The sequence below is a fragment of the Notolepis coatsorum genome (assembly GCF_963971535.1).
Source record: "Notolepis coatsorum genome assembly, chromosome: 1".
NCBI lineage: Eukaryota > Metazoa > Chordata > Actinopteri > Aulopiformes > Paralepididae > Notolepis > Notolepis coatsorum.
In genome coordinates this window covers 89,921,709-89,942,726 of record NC_140165.1, presented here as the reverse complement: position 1 = coordinate 89,942,726, position 21,018 = coordinate 89,921,709, and the positions used below count along the sequence as shown (strand labels likewise).

At 43.4% G+C, this 21,018-nt stretch overlaps 1 protein-coding gene across 1 annotated transcript in view; it reads right to left on the bottom strand.

Annotated features, from left to right (window-relative positions):
• LOC311241809 (uncharacterized protein) overlaps window positions 1-21,018 on the bottom strand; it is a gene marked incomplete at both ends in the record, with an annotated part of 69,912 nt that overhangs the window by 1,456 nt on the left and 47,438 nt on the right. The window contains one exon of the mRNA XM_084330727.1: window positions 2,199-2,309. Within this exon, the coding sequence (XP_084186853.1) occupies window positions 2,199-2,309 (111 nt within the window). The remainder of the gene's footprint in view (window positions 1-2,198; window positions 2,310-21,018) is intronic.

Sequence of the window (21,018 nt, the reverse complement as noted above, 5' to 3'; positions counted from 1 at the left end):
TAAAGTTAACTCTTTATCTTCTCTGCCCCCAACACATGGAACTTCTTACAATTCACCATGAAACTCAATACACTGGTATCCATTGGTCACAGGGAGCGAAATTAACTTTTTGACTCACCGGCCAGTGGCGGGTAGATGGGAAGAATCTACCCGCCAAGCATATTTCTTACCTGCCAAAAATTTGTTTGATTAAAAACATATATATATATATATTTTATATAAAAAACTTTTTTTTAAATAAAATATATATTATATAATCATACTTGTAGTTGTATTATCTGCGAGACATCGCCACCACGCAATAAGTCAAAATGCTCGCTATCTGCAAACAGCTCCACTGTCTGTGTGTACTCTAGTAGCCTCCAGCTCCAAAAAGGATTCTCCAGTGCTGCAGCGGGACCCTATACTAAATAATACTCTACATTCAGCATGCAAGGATTCTCCGGCGCTGCAGCTGGACCCTATTGGTATAATGTTAGGGTTCTTTGGTCAAATCACATTCATAAAGCCCTCAGCTACAATACGCATTGAATCAATGTTATAAGACATTGATATCAGGAGCTATCTGTAGCTACTGCTAGCCCGCTAGGTAACGTTAAGACAATTTAGTTGACTGGGACATATAGATCTAACGTGAGCTAGCTAACGTGAGCTAGCTAACGAGGGAACGGAGGTATTATGCACTCGAGTCGACTATTGCTGGAGCATTTGTTGATATCAGTAGCTAGCCAGCTAGATACCGTTAGACAATGCCTCGTCATGTATTAAACTAAAAGTGAATAGCTGACTGGGTCATTGTTTAAACAGTAACGGTAGCTCATGGAGGTCCGGTCTAGACTAGAGCAGACTGCCTCTGTGAGAGTCTGTGTTGATACGAGCAGAAGCCAATAGTATCCCGCTGCAGGGCTGGCCCGGCTGGGCGGATATGACTCGTTGCCAAGTTTTTTTTCAAAATAAGAATATCATACGAACCGAATGCTGCTAACTGCCGGAGCCATCGATATTATGACTGGAGCTGCGCTTGGAGCGGAAATGAGACCCGCACAGATTTTCAAAATAAGAGTATCGTTATGAACTACACGTCTACACGCCACACGGCGGGCAGACCCCCCAGTGGCAAGCGCCAAAGGTAAAAACTGAGCGCCCCTGGCGGGCGGCGGGCTTTAATTTCGCCCCCTGATTGGTCAGTTTAGATATTTGAACACTAATAATTCTGTCAGTCTGCAGCGGTTTCAAAATATTTTAATTTATATTATAATTGTATTGGTTTAATTCTTTATATTGTTTTTATTACGCTTATTGTTCTTTTTATATTGTGTGATGTACTTGCTCTCAATGGACCTCATGCACAAACATTCTGGTAAGTTTCCTTGTAAATAACCTTTTAGGAAGTTTGTTAAGAGAACCTACGATAGTCCCCCCGGAGTCATCAACGCGTGGTGACTCACCAGTCCTCTGTGATGTAGTGGCAAGTGACAGTAACATAGCGGTCGGTAGTCATGGCAGTCCAGCTGTCTGTCGTCAATGCAACCTTGCGAGCAGCGGTAACGTTAGATAGCTGCGCGAGCAACTCCGAACTTTGCATCGGTGTAGCTCTCCTTGATGCGCAAGGTGGTTGTGCCTCAGGATGGGATATGGTACGCTGGCTCAAGCAGTTGTATCATTTGCCGAAATCCTTTGCAGTCAACCATATCGATCATGTCGTTTTTGATAAATGCAGACTTGATTGATTGATTGAAAATGTTATTAACAGATTGCAGAATGGGTACAATACAGTACAGCTCAATACACACAATTGTTAAGGGGATGCAGACCAGAGAAAGACTTTCGTCTTGTTTACATCAGGGTCCCCCATTTTCAATTCATCATACTGACTGACTTTTCAAAATCAACGCTTCTCTTAGCCTGCTTAATTTTGCTGTCGCTCTTGTTTTTTCCCTCGCTTATTTTCCAGACACAGATGTAGTTGCCTCCTCGTCATAGTTATATTGCACCCTCTATCTGTTCATTGAAACATGCTTTGAAAATACACCATTCTACTGATGGCTACAATGTAATAAGAGACAGACAACATTGTAACATATCATTGTTTGATAGTAGATTAAGTAAATGTCATGTGTTCGAGTAAATCCTTAACAACAATCAATCGATCTTTGAGTAATTGTTAACCTCCCTAGTAGAAAGAGAAAGTAACATACCGATATCCTGGTCTGTGTCGCCCTCCTTCATCTCAAAGGAAATATCCCCGGGTTGGTCAAGTGTGTCCTCCTCCTCTTCTGTTTTAATAATCAGTAGGTCGCTGGCTGAACCTGGGGCAGAGGGAGACATTTATAGTAGGGCTGGGCAATTAATCAAAAATAAATCACGATCTCAATTCATAGACCTATGCAATCTCATTTCAAAGTTATGAAGATTTTCTTTTTTATATAAAAAAATAAATGTTAAATTTTTTACTTTTTACTTTACTTTTTAAATGATTTTATTGAAAGAATAAGAATCGTGAGATAATCGTGATCTCAATTCATAGAGAGAAAAATCGTGATTCACATTTTAGCAAGAATCGCCCAGCCCTAATTTATAGTATGTATTAGGGGTGTAACGGTACACAGAAGCCACGGTTCGGTACGTACCTCGGTATTGGGGTCACGGTTCGGTACAACAGAAAAAAAATATTTATAATAATTATTAAATTATTATTATATTAAATAGAATAATTTTCTATAGGAATATATTTTATCAGCTGTGCCTGTGAGTCCGGCAATGTATGGGGCTGCGGCACTGCAGATTTACCCTACTCGAGTCCGGCGGGGGAGAATGTTGGTGTGTTTGTTGGTGCGTTTCTTTCCATTGGTTTCATTTGGTTAACATTATTGGGCGAACAAGAAAACAAAAGAAAACTGTAAAATTGTAATGACCCTGCAGCTGTTCCAATGTAAATGTGCCTCGGTGTGCCCGGCCATGCGTGCTGTTCTCGCACGGACCTCGCGAGTGCCTGCATGTGCGACTGGTGTGTTTGAGCTGTAAAGAGGGAAGGCTCCTCTGAGCCGCGCGAGGGAAGGCTCCTCTGTGCCGCGCGAGAGAAGGCTCCTCTGTGCCGCGCGAGGGAAGGCTCCGAGGCGTATCCTTCGTATGGCTGCACGTACCGCACCGTGACGGCCGTACCGTAAATTCACGGGACGAATACACGTACCGTTACACCCCTAGTATGTATAGTCCAGTACTTTGTAAAGCATTTTAAAACCAAAAAGAAAAGAATCTATCTAAAACGGCATTACCAATTTCTTGGAAGGAGCAGCTTGATAAGACTCACACAACAACAATGAAGTATTTTGGGAATATTACAAACAAGAGGACTCGCATCACATTTAGCCTAAAGGCAGCATGTTGTCATAATGAATCTAGTCAACTTCGTCTTATAGATTGGACTGATTGATTGAACATTTTATTAACAGATTGCAGAATGGGTACAATACAGTACAGCTCAATACACACAATTGTTAAGGGGGAGCGGCTAAGTGGCGCAGTGGGCAAGGCGCTCGCCACTAATGCAGGAGATGCTGGGTTCGAGCATTGCAACCAGCTTGGCTGGTCGTTCATACTAATACAATTGGCAGTATTAGGGGGTGGGAAGTTGGTGGGTGGGGATCGGACTTTGTGGACAGCGACTCCTACAGGTAGGTTGGTGCACCTGCGCAGCTGAATCAGGAAGCAACGAGGGCGGTGTGTCCCTCCCACGCAGACCCTCGCCGCTGAGAGATCGCGCTGTTCAGGTGAAAAGATGCGACAGCTGCCTCCTCGTGTACCGGAGGAGACACGTGATGCAAGGCTTGGTCCACATTGCAGCCGACCTGTGGGAGGCATGGCCTAGCGTTCGAGACGGGAGGGTAGAATTGGACAATACGAAATTGGGATGGGAGAAAGATTGAAAATGGGAGAAAAAGTTGATAGAAAAAAAAATTTGTTAACCCTTAGGAGTCACGCTGGAGCTTTGAACCCGTCGGCGGACAACAAAAGAAATTCGAATCCCTCTTAAATACTCAAAAAGGACATCTTTTCAGAAATCGATAAAAATAGAAAAATTGCCATTTCTAGTGCTTTGACATGTAAGGTATACGTCCCCCAACTTGCTAAACCTAATACGACTTGTAAATACGTTTAATTCTTGCTAGATGGTATGCTTGTAATAATCTCCATTTGCGATAAAAACTACATCGCGCGTCACATCCATGGACGCGCGCACACACCAACAGCGCATAGGTGTTAATCACTGAGTGATCTAATATGCATATTCTTCAGCGCGAGAGGGGGGGGTTGTGTTTCTCACTGTCTGTCGTTGATAATATAATCTGGTCCTGCATTATTATTATTATCATTCTCTCTCGAGAATACACGGGACCCGACAACGTTAATTTATGTATTAAAAGTAGTCTTATGCTTTTCATCCTCGCCCGTGTATATACCCACGTCGCGCTAAAACAACATAAACTACTGTATGGCAGACAGAGTGCGTGTGTGTACGAGTTATGAGTTATCTCGCAGTTCATTCAAGCGCGCATCACGGTCATGACAGCTCTCTAGAGTAGAACGGTGCGCTCACAGGGGCGTAGCTGGAGATTCTGGGCCCATGAAAGAAACAATTTGTGGGCCCCCCAATCTATTAAAAAATGTGGGGCCCCCAATCTATAAAAGACCACCATTCTCTCTCTCTCTCTCTCATATTCACTCACTTTAATCATTAATTTGTTCAATCTTCTCTCTCTCTCTCTCTCTCTCTCTCTCTCTTCTCTCTCTCTCTCTCTCTCTCTCTCTCTCCTCTCTCTCTCTCTCTCTCTCTCTCTCTCTCTCTCTCTCTCTCTCTCTCTCTCTCTCTCTCTCTCTCTCTCTCTCTCTCTCTCTCTCTCTCTCTCTCTCTCTCTCTCTCTCTCTCTCTCTCTCTCTCTCTCTCTCTCTCTCTCTCTCTCTCTCTCTCTCTCTCTCTCTCTCTCTCTCTCTCTCTCTCTCTCTCTCTCTCTCGTCTCTCTCTCTCTCTCTCGTGGGTGTGGTTTTCAATTGCAAATATAGCACTTATAGTGAAATACCAGAGCCAATGGCCCATGATTAGGTATGCAGATGGTGTTTCTTTTCTTTGGTAGACAATATTGTCACAAGGAAAGATGAACGCCTGTTTTGCGTACATTGTAAGATGAAGACCCCCTGGAAGTGCGGTGAATGTGGTGTGGCCCTCTGTCTCATTCAGACAGGAACTGCTTTTTCACATATCACTTAGTGTGATACAGAACAGGCAGATACAACCATGAGGAGACACCTATTTTTTTTTTTATACATGTGCATAATTTTATTTGTTTGGAGATTTTGCCTAAATTCATTGTGGTCGCGCTCTCTGCCAAATATCATATGAGGCACCTTGTATTACTATTGTAATCCAAAAGTGATATATAGGGTTGTTCATTGTACAATACAATTGATACAGTTGATGTTTCTTGTTGATTATTATTCTCTATGTGTTTTTAATAAAATTGTGTGATATTCTATTCTCCAGTTGTCTTTGGTCTTGTTTTCTCTGGTTATGATCATGTTATTAGTGTGTGTGTGTAAAAAAACTAATTAATAATATAATTATTATAAATGTCGCTCTCTCTCTCTCTCTCTCTCTTGAAATCTACAGTTACACATTGCTGTATTTAGTGAGGTAAATGAGTACAAGACATGTTTCACAGACACACACACACACATACACACACACACATACACAGACAGACAGACAGACAGACACACACACACACATTTACATTTACACATTTACACATTACATTTACATCTAGTCTAGTTTGCTTTTTTTTTTTTGATATGGTACAGTACTGTAAATACAGACACAGACACACACAGAAACACACACACACAGGCTAGGCCTCCTGCTGGGTCCATTCACTGGAATAACAAAGGAATGACTGGGCCTTTGCTCCAGGTGTGAAATGGTTCTAGTGACAATGATCACATTGAATTCTGGGAGTGTAGTTCTCTCATCAGATAGCTGAATGAACTTGGATCTACTTCAAGTCCTATACTGAAAAGGTGTTAGGATTTTACCAGAATGTTTGATAGGACATTGATTGAAAACTATCGTCTCAAATTTGACAATTGATGGCTTATTTTGAAGGTATGAATCTGTAATTTTATATTATGTAACAAAAAAAAAGGGGGAAATTCTCAGGAGGAGCTCTTTAGGTTAGACTCCTAAGGGATTTATTAAGGGGATGCAGACCAGAGAAAGACTTTCGTCTTGTTTACATCAGGGATCCCCATTTTCAATTCATCATAACATATATGACATACAGATAGACAGTACTGTTACATCTAGACATTTATGACATACCAGATCTACAAATATACAGTACAGTTTGTGAGTACAAAAAGAGTCTAAAAAGAGAGTATATACATTTGAGGGGGAAGAAACTGTACATTGGAGGAGGTGGGGTGGGGGGGGGAACTGTACATTGGAGGTGGTTGGGTGGGTGGGGAACTGTACATTGAGGGGGTTGGGTTTGGACATTTACAGGGGCCAGTTTCGAATTGCAGTCTCCCGTAGGTGCTCTTTTAGAGAGGTTTTGAAGGTGGGTAGTGATTCACATTCGTTTACAGCTGTAGGTAGGGCGTTCCACATTGTTGTGGCATAATTGCGAAACGTGTTTAGTCCCTTGTTTGAGCCGAATCTGGGTTTAACATGATTTGTGGAGCTCCCTCTGGTGTTGTGGTTGTGGTATTCACTGACCTTTGGGAAGTATTTTGACATGTACATGGGTACCTTAGTGGTGTAGTGCATCTTGTAGACCAGGCCCATTGCAAGTTGCTGTATTCTGTCGTCTACTCTAAGCCATCCTAGGTTGTCAAAGTGGGCAGGGGTGAGGTGGGTTCTAGCAATAAGGTCAAGCAGTAGTCTGACCAGTTTGTTTTGTGATGTTTGTAATTTAGTTTTTAGCGCCTTTGAGGTGCTTTGGTACCATGAGGTGCAAGCATAGTCGTAGTACCCTTTTTTTTTATCTATTTTTTTATCCCCCTTTTTTCTGTATTTTTTTCTCCCATCCCAATTTAGTCGTTATGCCAATTCCCTTCCTGGTCGTTGCGCGCATTTGTCCCCCACTTGCCGGCCTAGGGAGGGTTGATAGATACTATCATATGTCTCCTCCGATACATGTGGAGTCAGCCAGCCGCTTCTTTTCACCTGACAGCGAGGACTCTCACTGGGGGAGTGTAACGCATGGGAGGATCACACTACCTCCCCCAGATTCTTTCCCTGCTGAACAGGTGCCCCGACCGACCAGTAGGAGTTGCTGTTTACAAACTACCAGGATACACACCCCACCGGCTTCCCACCCGCTAACACTGCAAATTGTGTTAGTAATAATAATAATAATACTTTATTTGTATAGCACTTTTCATACAGAAGTTGCAGTTCAAAGTGCTTCACAACAGTAAAAAATATAGACATAAGCGAGCATGAGCAAGGTAAGGTAAATCAGTGTTTCACATTAGGACCTAGTATCCCAATAGGTTCTCTGTTTACAGTTTCATTCAGTACAAAAATAGTTTAAAATGATTTGGTTTAGAAATAAACTAAGAATTATAAAATGGAACAGACATACAACAGGGTATTTAACATAGAAAAGTGATAAAATAGTTCAATTTTGGATTACAACAGAGCAGTGCTCTTCAATATTCAAGGGGCTTTCACAATTATTACATTTGGTAGTAATAATGGCACACAGTCTTAAATTCATCCGCAGGACCGGGGGTGAGGGGGGTGGGGGCGAGTGCAACGCACGTAGGAGGAACGCTATGTTCTGTTCTTATCTCTCGACTCCCCGGCGTGACCTTGTAAGTGCTAAAGGCTCCAGCACACTTGAGAGTGGGGGGGGGGGTGCATCAAGCAGCGTCGGATTGATGGTGCATCGGGCAGCGGGCAGCGTCGGATTGATGGGCAGCAAGTCTCTTTACAAGTTCCATGTGGAGGGCTTCCAGTCTGTCCATAGCTATCTCCATACGGTTATCATGTTTCCGAATTAATCTTGTACAGATCCAGATCACGATTGCTAGTTGGTCCATATTGTAGTTTGAGTAGGGAGTCAAGTCCGTTGAAGGAGGTAGAATCGACACGTCTAAACCGGTTATAGGGAGCAGGGCCCGTGAGTGGATCGGCGCGGGGGCGAGAAATCCGCTCTTCGCTCTAGACGGCTTGTTTCCGCTCATCGCTCAAGTTGACCCCGCCCCCAAGTCGCTCTCCGCTCGCTCACCGCTCACCTTGAAATCGAGCGCTCCCCGCTCCACATCGCTCTGCAGAATTTTTTTTTTTTCTTTTGGAGCATGATGTAAATTTGCTTGATTTGACCAAACTACAACAATCTACACTCCCTGGGCCCCTTAACAATTGTTTGTATTGAGCCGTATTGTAATTGTACCCATTCTGCAATGTTAAATAACGTTGTTTATCCATTCACTAGCTCTACTAAGCGATGATAGCTAGCCTAGCCACAATGCTATGGTCGCTGCCATTCATGTTAGCATGTAAGCTAACGACAACAACAATGGCGGCATATACTTTTTCTAACAGGATGTGAGTGACGGTTCACCCTTCTCATTGGTTGAAAATGGCCTTCATGTTTGTACATCGCCACCTGTTGCTTTGGCATTGTACTACATGTATATTACATCAGTGTTAAACCACTGTGAGCGGCGCGGAGTGGATTGGAGCGGAGGAGAACTCTCGCTCTGGACGTCGCGCAGACCCATTTTAAAACCCACTCCGTCGCGGCGGTCAGGTGGCGTAGCGGAGATTGCGTTCGTCACCAACACCGGAGCGGCTGGATTCGCCTGTTCGAATCCAGCTCACAGCTCCGGCGTTGTCACCAGCTTGGCTGGCTGTTCACACTAATACAATTGGCTGTATTAGAGGGTGGGAAAGCTGGCGGGGTGGGTCCGGGTCGTTGTAAACAGCGACTCCTACAGTTCGGTCGGGGCGCCTGCTCAGCGCGGATAGGATCTAAGGGGGGTAGTGTGATCCTTCCACACGTTACACCCTCTCAGTGAGAGTCCGCAATGCCAGGTGAAAAGAGGTGTGTCGGAGGAAGCACGTGATAGCCTCCACTCTCCCAGACCGACTGTGGGGGGTAAGTGCGCAGCGACCAGGAAGGGGATTGGGAATTGGCATAACGACTAACATTGGGATGGGAGAATATCGGGAAAAAAAAAACCACTCCGTCGCTCACGTCAAAACCGCCCGCTCCGCTCCCCGTGCCACTCACGCGCCGCGCCGCTCACATGGCCTGATAGGGAGGCAGTGAGGGCTGGTGATAGGAACGACCTCGACAGTCTGGGGAGTGGAGATGTGAGTTGTCTTGGCAGAGAGGAGGGAGGAGATAGCGAGATGCCTGAGCAAAGAAGTCTGTTTTAAGCTGTCTTTTGAAGATATCTAGTGCGTTTGCTTCTCTGATGTTTTGGGGTAGTTTATTCCATAGTTTTGGGGCATAGTTGATAAAGGCTGCATTACCGATCCTTTTTTGACTGTTTCTGGGAGCCTCTAGTAGTCCAGCAGTTGATGATCGCAGTGTTCTTGCTGGCCTGTAATTTATTAGAGTGTTGGTGATGTAGCTAGGTCCCTGTCCATTTAGAGCTTTGTAGGTAAGGAGAAGGACCTTAAAGTCAATTCTAAATGTTACAGGAAGCCAGTGTAAAGCAGCTAAGACTGGGCTAATGTGCTCTCTCCTTTAGGTTCTAGTTAGCAGTCGGGCTGCAGAGTTTTGGATAAGCTGAAGCCTCCCTGTGGTTTTCTTAGGGAGACCTGTGAAAAGTGCATTACAGTAGTCTAACCGGCTAGATATGAATGCATGAATTAGCTTCTCAGCATCATTTTGATTAATAAATGGTCGTACTTTTGCTATATTTCTGAGATGGAAGAACAATGTTTTTGTCACTTTGTTAATATGAGAATTGAAGTTCAGTTCTGAATCTATGATAACCCCGAGACTAGTGACCTCAGATTTGATCCAAGGGGTTAGTCCTCCCAGGTTCTTTATTAACGTTTCTTTTTTTGTTTTGGGGCCGATAATTAGAATTTCAGTTTTGTTCTCGTTTAGTTTCAGGAAGTTCTTACTCATCCATTTATTTATTGCCAGTAAGCAGTCTGTAATGGAGTTAATCGCTGTATCATTTGGTTCAGCAGATATGTACAATTGTGTATCATCCACATAGCTATGGAAACCTACATTATGTTCTCTGATGATATCACCCAGCGGTAACATGTAAAGGGAGAAGAGTAAAGGACCTAAGCAACTCCCTTGTGCAACTCCATAGTTGTTGTCATATATCTCAGACATGTGGTCTCCTAGTTTAACATAGAATTTCCTCCCTCTGATGTATGTTTTAAACCAGCTTAGTACATGGTCTGAGAAACCGACAAGATTTTCAAGACGATCAATTAGAATATCGTGATCAATTGTATCAAATGCTGCACTGAGATCTAACAGGATAAGGATGGAGATCTTACTCTCGTCAGAGTTTAATAATAATAATAATAATAATAATAGATTGGATTTATATAGCGCTCTTCATGACACCCCAGTGACCCCAGAGCGCTTACAGAGTCCATTATTCGTTCATACACAGTCATACCAGTGGTGGTAAGCTACAATTGCAGCCAGAGCTGCCCTGAGGCAGACTCACGGAAGCGTGGCGAATAATCATCGCCTACGGCCCCTCCGACCACCACCAACATTCATTCACATGCATACACATTCATACGAGGCAAGTAGGTTAAGTGTCTTGCCCAAGGACACAACGGCAGTGGGATGGACATGGGCTTGAGCGGGATTCGAACCACCAACCCTTCGATCATTGGACGACCCGGTCTACCCCTGAGCCACGCCGCCCCTGAGGTCACTGATTATTTTGGTGAGGGCAGTTTCAGTGCTATGGTATTTTCTGAATCCCGATTGAAATTCTTCTAAGATGTTGTTTTCTTCAAGAAAGGAATTAATTTGAACCGAAACTAACTTTTCGAGTAATTTACTAATGAATGGTAGGTTTGATATTGGATGATCATTTGCCATTACATTACTATCCAAGTTAGGTTTTTTTAGTAGTGGCTTTACAACTGCTGTTTTAAAGGCATCTGGGAAAGTACCGGTTCTAAGGGAGGTGTTTATGATATCTAGTATGGACGACCGACCAAGCCGGAGGTACCGCTGACAGCTGGATTTGATACCAGAGTCTCTGCGGTGGTAGGCAGGCATTTCCTCACATTCCAGCAGGTCCGTCTGTATGTGTGTAGCGTCCCCCCCCCCCCCATGGCCACGTGCACCCACTCCGCTCTGACTTTTATTGGCTATGATTGGGTAAACAAAGCCATGTGCATCTGTGAAACCTGAAACTGCGCCGCGCGTGTGTGTGTCCATGCGCACACCTCTTACTTCTCTGTCTGTCTGTCTGTCTGTCTGTCTGTCTGTCTGTCTGTCTGTCTGTCTGTCTGTCTGTCTGTCTGTCTGTCTGTCTGTCTGTCTGTCTGTCTGTCTGTCTGTCTGTCTGTCTGTCTGTGTGTGTGTGTGTCTCTCGACCCCACTTCTAGTCTCCTACAACGGTGATTCAGAATGCATGTTGCCAACGAAATTTGACAGTGACGATCTCGGGTTGCTACTGGATAGAACAGAATGGTAGCCAACACTCATGATTTGTGATTGTTTCGTTAATTATTAAATGTTAATCTTATTGTTTTTAACAGTGTACAATGAGAGTATATAGTAATAATAACACATGGCGATATACTAAAAAGCTATTTATCATTTTTGGCTGGTAAAAGATCTGCCTGGCTGCTAGTTTTTTTTATTTTTATATATTTCTTTAATCTACCAGCCACCTTGGACAAAAAGTTTATTTTGTTTTCCCACTCCTCAAGTTCGTAATTGAATTAAAATGAAGAGAACTATAGATAGATTTTTTGTAAAGAAAAATGTTGCAGTGCTTGTACCTGTCTTATTCCTGTTTACAATAATTTACATAACATGTTAAGAAATTACTAATGTGTATGGGAACTGACAAAAAAGGTAACGGTAAAGGTAATGCTTAAAATGTATTATTGCAGCGGCAAAAGGTGCGGTGGAAATTTTTGGGTGCACCTAAATTATGTGCTGGTGCACCTAAATGAAAAAGTTAGGTGCACTGGTGCAACCAATGTAAAAAGTTAGTCTGGAGCCCTGTAGTAGTAGGGGTGTAAAGGTACACATATCCGTACCGTGGTTTTTGTGTACCGTTACACCCCTACATACTAGTAGTATAGGATTCCAGCAGTAACATAGTAGGTATAGGCATATAAGTATATAAGCATAGTAGGGCTGTCCCCGACTAAGGATTTGTATAGTCGATTTGTAGTCGCCAGAATTAGCCGATAGTCGACTATTAGTCGACTATGATTTTTTTTATTTATTTTTTTTTTATCCGTTCAGACATTAGTATTCTAGAGAGATCCAGGTAAACCGTGTGCCAAGAAAAAAACTCTCAATTTCTCCATTTCCTCATCCAAGTCAATTAATTCGAAATTTGTTTCACTTCCTGTATTCGCTCATACATTTTCACCTAGATCCCTGATTCGCACACCCCCACGTGCGATATCATTGGAAAGCTACACTAATTCGCTACAACGCTGACCAATCATTTTCGCAATCGGCGGAAGATTGACAGTTCTGGAGACTCAGGAGTCCGGGAGGGTAATCTGACGCGTGCGCTGAAAAAGTTACACACCAGACATATCAGCATGTAACTCGAGAACCGAGGGTACCGGTGCCAAAATGACATGTCATAAATCAAGCTCTCCAGACTGTCTGACATAATTAGCATATTTGTTTTCAAACATATTCAAGAATAAACATCATAACCATGTCACAACAGCAGTCATAGTGTATATTTTCAGCAATACATTTGTTTACCAATAGGTTTTTTTTTTTTATCCACTTTTTCTCCCATTTTCTATATTTTTTCCCATCCCAATTTCGTATCATCCAATTCAACCCTCCCCTGTCACGAACGCTGTTTCTTGCCTCCCACAAGCCGGCTGCAATGTGGACTAAGTCATACATAGCACAAGTCCCCTCCGGTAATTGAGGTAACAGCAGTCGCATCTTTTCACCTGCGCAGCTCGATCTCTCAGTGGTGAGGAGTAACGCGTGGGAGGCTCACGCTGCCCCCGACACTTCCTGATTCCACTGCGCAGGCGCACCAACCAACCTGTAGGAGTCGCTGTCCACAACGCCCGATCCCCACCCATCAGTTTCCCACCCCCTAATACGGCCAATGTGTATTAGTACGGACGACCAGCTAAACTAAAAGCAAATGTGGAGCGCTGGGCTCGAACAGGCGTCTCCAGATTTCGTAGCGAGCGCCTTGCCCACTACGCCACGTAGCCGGCCTTTGTTTACCAATAGGTTAAGTGTTTCTCAAAGTGGGGGGCGCGCCCCCCAGGGGGGGGCGCAGAGGCATGACAGGGGGGGCCTGAGATTTATTTAAAAAATAAAAATAAAAAAAATTCTTTTGGATTACAGAAAATTATCACTAAAGTGCTATCTGTTGCAGCTGCACTGTTCTCCATGAAAATACCATTTCTAAAAATCTGAAAATCATTATTTAATAAAACACAGAAAAGGATCACCAAGTTACTCTGGATAAAAAAAACCTTTACAGACAACATTGAGACAAAGCTTCCCGACACATCTCCATCCAAACTCTTGGAAGAACTCTTTGAAATCTCATCCGATACCACCTAGAGAGCTAGTTTCAGAGTGTGGTGCTGAGTACCAAGTATCTCATGATGCAGCAGTTAAGGTGTTGATACCATTCAGCACCACATACAGTATCTGTGTGAAGCTGGCTTTTCATCCATGACAGCTCTGAAAACAAAATATAGGGCCAATTTGAAAGGTCACGATATTGGTGTTATTTCAATAAATTTAAACATGGCCCATTTCATGACTATTTTGTTGGGGCGAGGGGGGGGCCCCAAAATATTTTGGTCCGCCAAAGGGGGGCCTGACAGAAAAAGTTTGAGAAAGCACTGGCGTTAAAGTGTTATTAGTGAGATTTTCGTTTTTGAAATGTGTTGTGATCGCGGGGATACGCCATTTTGAAAAGGCGACCGTCGCTGAATGTAGTCATTTTAAGAAGAGGACATCCAGAGGTCTCAATGAGCGTTGGAATTTTTTTAAACTACACTTCTCAACGGCCTCTAGCTGCCTTCAAACAAATGACTAGTGTATAAAAAAAATTCATTTATCTTATTATTTGGGATTATATACCACAAAACTGAACGTTATTGGCATATATTGGAGCGCAGTTAGTTTGTCTCCCCTATTTTGAACATTTAGCAACAATCCGATTTGAAATCAGTTTAAAAATGGCTGAGCCTTCGCAAGAATAAAAAACCTACTGAACATAGATTTCATTCTGTTCTTCATGCACGCCTGGTGATACTAAATCCAAATGTAACTCTGCCATTTGAAAAGAGGATATTTGGCCCGATCCATAGTGTGCAAGTTGGCTATAATAAGGTAATTTATAGGCCTCATATTCTATATTCTATAATAATATTTCAAATTGCATGGGTCCGGATGGCAGAATTCAGTACTGTATCTACAAAACCTTCTGTTTAATCATCTTCCCTTTATTAATTTCCTTAGGTTTTTGTACACGTGATCTCAACAAGGTACTGAACGAGCTCAGTGGCAGTTTCTTATGTCTGGACATTTTTAGCATGGTGTTATTCACTGTCAAAGATGCAAAGTAAAATCATAATTCATATTCTCCTTTGTTTCATCACAATTTAAGCAAGCCTAGTAATAGACACAATATTTCTGACACTGGGAATACATTCACTGAGGTCCATATATGTCTCTAGATACCAAGAACATGCAAATGGACCTTGTAAAAGTGGAGCAATATTCCATTTACTTATGTATTTTAGGCGGATTTTCAGAAAATAGGGATCTGGGCTTAAGAGGTTAAGAGGTTAAAACAATAAGGCATCTTTGAGTAAACTTTGAGTAACATTAAGTATCTTGAGGCTGAAGCCAGCATGTCCTCTTTTTTGGAAATCAAAATATGGTCACCCTACAGTGTTGCTGCTAGTTAACGTTAGCTCACCAGTAGCCTGCATTACTTTTAGAGAACACACAGAGTAGCTGCTAGTTAACGTTAGCTCACCAGTAGCCTTCATTACTTTTAGAGAACACAGTGTAGCTGCTAGTTAACGTTAGCTCACCAGTAGCCTGCATTACTTTTAGAGAACACACAGCGTAGCTGCTAGTTAACCAGCTCACCAGTAGCCTGCATTACTTTTAGAGAACACAGTGTAGCTGCTAGTTAACATTAGCTCACCAGTAGCCTGCATTACTTTTAGAGAACACATAGCATAGCTGCTAGTTAACCAGCTCACCAGTAACCTGCATTACTTTGAAAACACAGAGCGTAGCTGCTAGTTAATGTTAGCTCACCAGTAGCCTTCATTACTTTTAGAGAACACACAGCGTAGCTGCTAGTTAACATTAGCTCACCAGTAGCCTGCATTACATTTAGAGAACACACAGCGTAGCTGCTAGTTAACCAGCTCACCAGTAGCTTTCATTACTTTTAGAGAACACAGTGTAGCTGCTAGTTAACATTAGCTCACCAGTAGCCTTCATTACTTTTAGAGAACACATAGCATAGCTGCTAGTTAATTAAAGCTAAAAAAATCTCCTGACTGAACTTTTTTCAGGCCAAGTCATATTCTTATTTTAACTTCCACTATATATTTTTATTTAATAGCGTTAGTGTTAGAGGGTGGGAAGCCCCCCTCCAATTGTGCGTTCGGCTGAACGTGTCACTCTTTGTAGTCTGCTACGGTCTTGTGCAGTGCTATTCCCAAACCAGGAGGTGATGTTGCCAGTCAGGATGCTCTCTATTGTACATGAGTAGAAGTTCCTAAGGATCTTCTGACTGACTTGGAACTTCCTTAGGCGCCTGAGGAAGTAGAGGCGTTGTCGTGCCTTCTTCACAACACTGTCAATGTGTGTGGTCCATGTCAAGTCCTCGGATTTGTGGGCTCCGAGGTACTTGAAACTGTTCACTCTCTCAACCGGTGCCCCGTCGATGCTGAGGGGGCTGTAGTCCTTGACCCCCGACCTCCTGAAGTCCACAATCATCTCTTTTGTTTTGCTGACGTTCAGGGAGAGGCAGTTCTCCTGACACCACTGTGACAGATTTTCTACCTCTTCCAGGTAGGCCCTCTCGTCGTTGGCAGAGATCAGGCCCACCACTACTGTGTCATCAGCAAATTTGATGATTGTGTTGTTGTTCCGCTGTGCCACGCAGTCATGTGTGTACAGGGAGTAGAGGAGGGGGCTCAGAACACAGCCCTGGGGGGCCCCTATGTTGAGCGTGATGGATGAGGAGGTGCAGTTGCCTGCTCTTACCACCTGGGGTCTGCCCGTCAGGAAGTCCAAGACCCACTGGCAGAGGTCATAGTTCAAGCCCAGGTCCCTGAGCTTGGCTATGAGTTTGGAGGGGACTATGGTATTGAATGCTGAGCTGTAGTCGATTAACAGCATTCTCACATAGTTCCCCTGCCTCTTGTCCAGGTGTGATGCTGCTGTGTGCAGCACATGGGCTATGGCGTCCTCCGTGGACCTGTTGGGGCGATATGCAAATTGCAGGGGGTCCGGGTTGATGGGGAGGGAGGAACAGATGTAGCCCTTCACTAGCTTCTCAAAGCACTTCATGGCTATGGAGGTGAGGGCTACAGGGCGGTAGTCGTTGAGGCAAGCGGGCGTAGATTTTTTGGGTACAGGGATGATGGTGGACTTCTTCAGACAGGTGGGGATGACAGCCTGTTCCAAGGACAGGTTGAAGATGTCAGTGAATACCGGGGCCAGTTGGTCGGCACAGACTTTTAGGACGCGGCCGGGGATGCCGTCCGGTCCTGCTGCCTTCCTGATATTCACTTTTTTTTTTTAGATTTATCTTTTTTTATTGGAAGAATTAGTACATATTTATACATTTCAGTTATCAAAATTATACAACTTCCATTTCCTTCCCCATTCCTATCACCTAATCCCACCCATCCCACCCAGTGAGGGCGACGACAAACATACATGAAAAAAAAAAAAAAAAAAAAAAAGACATTTAAATAATTAAACAAAAGTACAGATGTGGCAGACAAAGCTACGCAAAAGAAAAATGAAGTAAAATTAAAATAAAACAAAGATAAAACAAAGATATTTTTATATATACATACCGTAATAATAATAATATATAATATAAGTGTTACTCTCCATTTTAGTAGCGTAATTTCCAGATGGTAAAACAAATAAAATGGAAAGTAAATTTAACACCCTTAGCAGACCACCACAATGCCATCTCCCCAGCCATGCGTGGGCTAGCAGTGTCATGAAGATAGATAGGGGGTGGAGGGGGGTCATGGGGTCCCAAGTTTGGATGGAGTCATATGGGTTTTGAAATGAGATAGGAAGGGCTGCCATGTTATGTGGAAGATATCCGTGTGGCCTTGTGTAGTAAATCTGATTTTCTCTATATGTATAAGAGACATGACATCCCTCATCCAGTGTAAGTGTGAAGGGGGAGTGGCTGCCTTCCAGTTGAATAGGATGAGGCGTCTGGCAATGAGTGAGGCAAAGGCCATGGCATTGGATTGCCCAATAGATATTGCAGCGTTTTCCGGTGTCAAGCCAAATAGTGCAATAAGAGGGCATGGGTCAATATTCATAAAAAATATGTCTGAATAAGATTTAAAAATGGAAGTCCAGAAAGGGGCCAGTACTGGACAATGCCAGAACATATGAATAAGTGAGCCAGGGGCTTGGTGACACCGGTCGCATGTGGGATCTGCTGATATTCACTTTTTTAAAGATCCGTCTCACCTCATGCTCTGTTACCCTGAACACTGAGTCTCCATCAGCAGACCCCCCCCCCCCCATTGCCGTGGTTTGTAGGCTGGTGTTGTTATTCACAGCCTCAAACCTCGCATAGAAGGAGTTGAGATCATTTGCTAAGGATATGTCACTGTTCAGCTTGAGGGAGGTGCCTTTGTAATCTGTCATTGTTCCGAGGCCCTGCCACATGCCTCTAGAGTCAGCCTGTTCAAACTGAAGTTCAACTTTATCCCTGTAACGCCGTTTTGCCTCTATTACTGCTCTCCTGACGTTGTATCTTGCCGTCTTGTGTTCTTCCATGTTGCCTGTCACCAGGCCGGAGTTGTAGGCTGATGTGTGCACTTTCAGAGCCTCACGGACGGATTTATCTACCCAGGGCTTTTGATTTGGGTAGATTCTAATTGTGGTAGAGGGGATTGTTTCTTCTACCAGAGTACAGACAAAGTCAAGCACCGTTTCAGTGTATTCGTTAATATTGGCTGTGTTATCACGGAATACACTCCAGTCTGTGCATTCAAGTGCAGCTTGGAGTGTCTCCTCTGACGTCACGGTCCAACACTTAACCTCTCGCGAGACCACCGGCGTTCGCTTGAGACTTTGTTTATACTTTGGCAAAAGAAAAATGGCGGCGTGATCGGACTTACCGAATGGGCTAAGAGCCTGTGACTTGTACCCATTCTTAAATTGCGAGTATACATGGTCTAATATGTTCTCGCCTCTGGTGGGACAGGTCACATGCTGATAGAAATTCGGCAACACCTTTTTAAGACGCGCGCTGTTGAAATCGCCCAGAACCAGAATGGCAGCGTCAACGCTAGCTATCTGTTGTTTGTTTACCTCGTCGTGCAGTTTTGAAAGTGCGGCCCCAGTGTTCGAGTGTGGTGGGATGTACACTCCGATGAGGATGATGGACGTTAACTCTCTCGGAAGAAAGAAGGGTCGACATTTGATCGTGATGAACTCCAGGTCTGGGGAGCAGTGGTTAGACAATTCCTTTGCGTTGCCTATATCGCACCACTCCTTGTTTATCATGAAGGCAATGCCGCCTCCTTTCGTCTTTAGTGACTCTGTCGTCCGGTCCTTGCGGAGGACAAAGAAGTGGTCTGCCGGTTCTATTGCATGATTCGGGACATCTGGAGACAGCCAAGTTTCTGTGAAACAGAGGACATTACAGTCCCGAATGTCCCTCTGGAATTGGATCCGTGCTCTGATGTCGTCCAGTTTGTTTCCTATCGATTGCACATTGGCCAACAATATGCTGGGCAATGTGGTTCTGTGTCGTTTGGACCTCAGTCTGTTCCGGACCCCGGCTCTCTTCCCTCGTCGTCGCGGCTTCTCCTGGCTTTGGCCATGGCCACAACAAAGGATCTCAGCGGGCCACTGTTGTTGTTCAGCAATCCGATCCAGAGAGCAATCCAATCAGTAAGTTTTCCTTAGTCCAATGTCAATGATTGACTGACGGTCATACACATATAATGCACCAACAGTTGGTGCAAATAAAACTCATACGAGGCAGTTAGTAATTGATGATAAAAATCTGATACAAAACCTCTCGATGTCTCTCTTTCATAGAAAAATGTGTGGTATCTGTGGTGTGCAATTGGTATCGTTAATGGAACACCGTGAGCCTTCAAACATGCCAATAACTGTGCGTAAAAATAATATGTGGACTTGGTGAGATAAATTTTTTTGCGTATTTCATCGAAACTACAAAAACCCTGTTTGTTGAAAACGTCTCCTAATGAGTGTATGCCTTGCTTTTCCCATCTAGGGAATCTTATAGGTTGTTTTCCAATCAAGAGTGCATTGTTATTGAATAAGGGAGTATGATTATGCCATTTATGTGGGATAGAATCTTTTTTTTGTGTTTCACGCCATATCCGGATCGCATGAGTGATTATGGGGCCAAATTTCCGTTCGCATTGCTTAATTGATCATTTGGTGTATACTATGTCCTTCAGCCTATATGGAGCTACTATATTTTCTTCTAAATTTCTCCAGGATACTGATGCTTGGGGATCAAACCATGTTGTCAGTGGTCTTAAAGTGTACGCCTTAAAATTGTGGTAGAAATCTGGAAATGCCATACCACCGTCTGCTTTGTTTCTCTGTGCGGTGGATCTTTTTATACGTGGTGGTTTGTTATTCCAAATAAATTTGTATGTGGAGGAGTGTAATTCTTTCCAGTAACCCTTTGGAGGGGGTAACGGTAGCATTGAGCTGAAGAAGTTGATTCTAGGTAGGACGTCCATCTTAACTATTGATATCCGTGCCTGTACTGAGTTTTTAAGTTTTGACCACCTGACAAGGTCGTATTTGATTTTGTTTTGGATTTTTATGTAATTGTGCTTCACCGTTTGGCTTATGGTAGGAAATATTTCAACTCCCAAGCATCTAAAGTGTTTTACCATAGGTATCTCTACTGGGAGGGTTATATTTCTTTTTGCAGGGGTGTTAAGTGGGAGGAAGGCCGACTTCGGCCAATTTATCCTAAATCCCGATAAATCTCCAAAGTCCTCAATCAACTTAAGAAGATGAGGCAATGCGGTGTTGGGGTTTTGCATGAACAGTATTACGTTGTCCGCATATAAACTAATTTTGTGTTGTGTGCCCTTGATTACGATTGGTTCTATGGATTGGGATTGTCTTATATATTGTGCTAAAGGCTCTAATGATAGATCGAATAGTCCGGGACTAAGAGGGCAACCCTGTCTGGAAGAACGTGATACCGGAAAGATTTCGGAGGTGATTGTGCCTGTTGTAATCATGGCCGATGGGTCTTTGTATAATACTTTAATCATATCAATGAATCCTTTTCCTAACCCCATCCTTTCTAATACTGCCCATAGATACGACCATTCCAACCTGTCAAAAGCTTTCATTGCATCCAGGGACAGCATCGCCTTAGGTGTGTTGTCTTCCTTGTTAGCATCTAGTACGTGTAGTAATCATCTTATGTTATCAGTGATCAAGCGGCCTCTTATGAAGCCAGTTTGGTCCGGATGAATTAAAGACGTCATATGTTTTTGTAGTCTGATGGCTAATACCTTAGAGTACA